Genomic DNA, 3,810 nt, shown 5'->3' on the forward strand with positions numbered 1-3,810 from the left:
CAAATTGAAAAAGAACTATATGCGATAGTTTTTGGATGCGAACGATTCCATCAATATATATTAGGGCACGAAGTACAAGTCGAAAGCGATCATAAACCATTAATGTCGATATTAAAGAAACCATTAGCTATTTCTCCGGTAAGGTTGCAAAAAATGCGATTAAGATTACAGCCTTATGATATTAATGTTGAATATAAGCCAGAAAAGGAGATGTATATTGCAGATGCTTTATCCAGACTCAAGATGGACAACACAAAAATAAAGGATGATGATGATTTAAATTCTAGCATATTGCTTATAGATTTTACAGATCATATGAGTGAAAACAGATTAAACGAGTTTAAGAGTGAAATTAAGAGGGGATAAGGAATTACAATTGGTGTTGACACTCTTGAAGAAGGGATGGCCAAACGAGAAAAGGGATGTATTTAGTGAAATAAGAATATATCATACTGTAGCAGATGAATTATTTGAAAAAGATGGATTATTATTTAAGAATGATAAGATAGTAGTACCAAAGCGTTGTGCAAAGAAATGATTAACCGTTTGCATTATGGCCATTTAGGAATGGAAAAAACTAAGAATAAAGCGCGCGAATTGTTATATTGGCCGGGCATGACTAAAGAGATAGAGGATGCAGTTCAGAATTGTAGTACCTGTTTAGAATTTAGGAAAAGCAATGTTAAAGAACCGTTGATTCCACATGAAGTACCAAATACGCCGTGGATAAAATTGGGCACGGATTTAATTAATTTTAAGGGGAAAGATTATCTTTTGATTATAGATTATTTTTCGAAATATGTTGATATTGGGTATTTACCAAATATAACGAGTGAATCGGTGATAAATGTATTAAAAGCTAGTTTTGCGAAACATGGTATACCAAAAATATTATACACCGATCCGGGTACACAATTTAGTAGTGTGAAATTTCAAGATTTGACAAAAAAATGGGCTTTTAAGCATAAAATGTCATCAGCAAAACATTCACAGAGTAATGGTATGGTTGAAAGGCATATTCAAACCGTTAAAAAATTTATGAAAAAAGCAGAACATGACAATCGAGATCCGTTTATAGTATTGTTGGAATACAGAAATACCCCTATCACGCCCGAGATTGGTTCGCCAAATCAGTTAATGTTTGGTAGGAATGTAAATGGATTTGTGCCGACATGTAGTGCGAATTACAGGAAGAAAATTGATATTGATTATGATAAAATAAGAGAGAAGTTATGTGAGCGACAAAATTTACAAAAATTTTATTATGATCAACATGTAAAGAGACTTCCAGATTTTGACGTAGGTGACCAAGTTAGAATTCAAAATGCACAGAATAAGCTCTTTGAGAAAAAAGGAGTTATAGTTAGCAAGCCTAACAAGCCAAGATCTTATAACGTATTCACGGAATCTGGAAAAACTCTGAACAGAAATCGACGACATTTGTTACAAGATTTTAGTCGGAACGAGGAATATAAAACACAACCGTATTATGATTTAGATGTAAAGATTGAAGAACGTATACTTAATAAGCAGTCAGATATTGCTGACCGAGTCGAACCTAATTTATCGACAACGGTGAAAACACCGACTCTTGAGACAAGCGACGTTATTAGAACTAGGAGCGGGAGAATTTCAAAGAAACCTAAATATTTGGAAGAGTATGAGTTATAAAGCATAAGAAAAAATTTTATAAAGAGAAAGATGTAATATAGGCTTAAGATTATAGACATGAGAATGAGGCTTTAGTTAGGTGTAAGCAGTGGGGATGAAGGCAAGATGGCGAGGGATATGGAAAAAGGCGGGACAGAATGAAGACGCAAGTGAATCGTTTTAGAAATACTGTCTAATATTGTTGTACCTGACCACCAATATCACACTTAATATTCTGTTGTTCTTTGGTTGTACAATATTTATTAAATACGATTCTACGGGAATGTCTGTCTGTAACCTTTGATAAATCTTTCCTTTTCCTTTCTGCCATCTATAAAATAAAGAATGAATAATATTAGGTAAAAATAATGAACAAGTATTAATACTATAATATAGTTTGTATTAATCCGTACATCACGACAAACTTATTTGCATTGATTATATGAATAATTCTTTTGTCTGAAAAGCGATTATAACATGACGTGTGTGTGTATATATACAGGGTGATTCGTATAAAGTGACCGATTTAATTATTAGTGAAATTTGAAGACACATGAAAAAAGAGTTTATACCGATATGTTCAGTACAAAGGGGGACACCATGTAACGGATACGATTATTTTATGAGTGGAGGCGTTGAGGACATTTCAAAGTCAACTTCTTTTTTTTAATGGGATGCTGTATTTTTTATTTTATAGGATAGTAGCCCTTTTTAATATAAATTCAATGATACATTACATAAAAACATTCAAGGTCAATCAAGGCAAAAAATACATGATAAAATAAAATTCAAATGTATGATCTGTATTTCTGTTCTTCACAATAAATGTTCAAAGTTTTGACCTTGAACTCGACGACACAGATGAATTCTGTGTGTCAAATGATCCACTCTTCTTAGTACCTCTGATGAAATATTTTCAAGTGCTTCAGTGATTCGAACAATCATATTATCACGAGTTGTTGGGGGTTCAGAATACACAATGCTTTTGACATATCCCCAAAGAAAATAATCTAAGGGCGTAAGGTCAGGTGACCGAGGCGGCCATGCTACAGATCCATTACGTCCGATCCATCGGTGTGGGTATTTTTGATTCAACAAAATCTGTAATGCTCTAATAGAATGAGCTGGTGCTCCATCTTGTTGAAACCACATTTGTCCTCGAGTATGTAAATCCACATCTTCTATCAATAGTGACAAATGGTTCTCAAGGAAATTGTAGTAAGTTGCACCATTTAGTGTCCCATCGAAAAAATGAGGTCCAATTATGTGCCCATTCAAAATACCGCACCAAACGTTTATACTCCAAACACGTTGATTATCAATTTGTCTCCAATGTGGATTCTCTCTTGACCAATAATGCATATTATGCCGATTTACACAGCCATTACTCTTAAAAGTCGCTTCATCGGAAAAACAAACAGTATGGAAAAATTGTAGAGTTTGTTCTACCATATGGCAAGCCCAAACACAAAATGTGTTCTATTTTGAAAATCTGTCCCGTGAAGCTCTTGATTAAGATTTACATGGTATGCATGATAACGCCTATGCTTTAAAATTCTTTGTATTAAAGAAAATGGCAACTGTGTTTGTTCTGAATTCTACGGATACTTATATGCGGATCCAAATTAACTGCTGTCAAAACGGCAACTACGTTGGCTTCATTGTCTCTTTCATAATGTGATCGTTGACGGTTTTTTCTTACTTGTAGTGTACCAAATTGTCTTGCTCGTGATATAATCCGTAATATTGAACGGGCACTATGTCTATGTCGATCTGGATATCGTTCATTTAATACTCTTGCCAGTTCAGCTGCATTTTTTCCACATTCACCAAAAGTATCAAAATGTCTACAATTTGTGAATTATGTAATTAGCCATTACGTTCATGCTACGACTAATCTCATACTAAGCTGCGTTCGCTTTGGCACTCACAACGTTTGTAAGCATCACTTTCCTTACAATCTTCTAATAATAACATTATGATAGCAGTTCCAAAGAAAACACAGCTCATAAACATAGACCTAGACATACTAGAGCCAAAGCGAACGACAGACGATATACAGATCATACATTTGAATTTTATTTTATCATCTATTTTTGGCCTTGATTGACCTTGAATGTTTTTATGTAATGTATCATTAATTTATATTAAAAAGGCTAC

General features: G+C 33.9%; 1 protein-coding gene across 1 annotated transcript; it reads left to right on the top strand.

Annotated features, from left to right (window-relative positions):
• Positions 1–615: 615 nt before the first annotated feature.
• LOC113562262 (uncharacterized protein K02A2.6-like) lies at positions 616–1,671 on the top strand. The gene has a single exon (XM_026971077.1). It carries the CDS (start codon positions 616–618, stop codon positions 1,669–1,671), a length of 1,056 nt encoding a protein of 351 aa, XP_026826878.1.
• Positions 1,672–3,810: the final 2,139 nt, after the last annotated feature.

Source organism: Ooceraea biroi, chromosome 7, assembly GCF_003672135.1.
Source record: "Ooceraea biroi isolate clonal line C1 chromosome 7, Obir_v5.4, whole genome shotgun sequence".
Lineage (NCBI taxonomy): Eukaryota > Metazoa > Arthropoda > Insecta > Hymenoptera > Formicidae > Ooceraea > Ooceraea biroi.

Excerpts from the sequence above, each read along its gene's own strand:
- LOC113562262 (XM_026971077.1), top strand. The coding sequence starts at position 616 with ATGACTAAAGAGATAGAGGATGCAGTTCAGAATTGTAGTACCTGTTTA.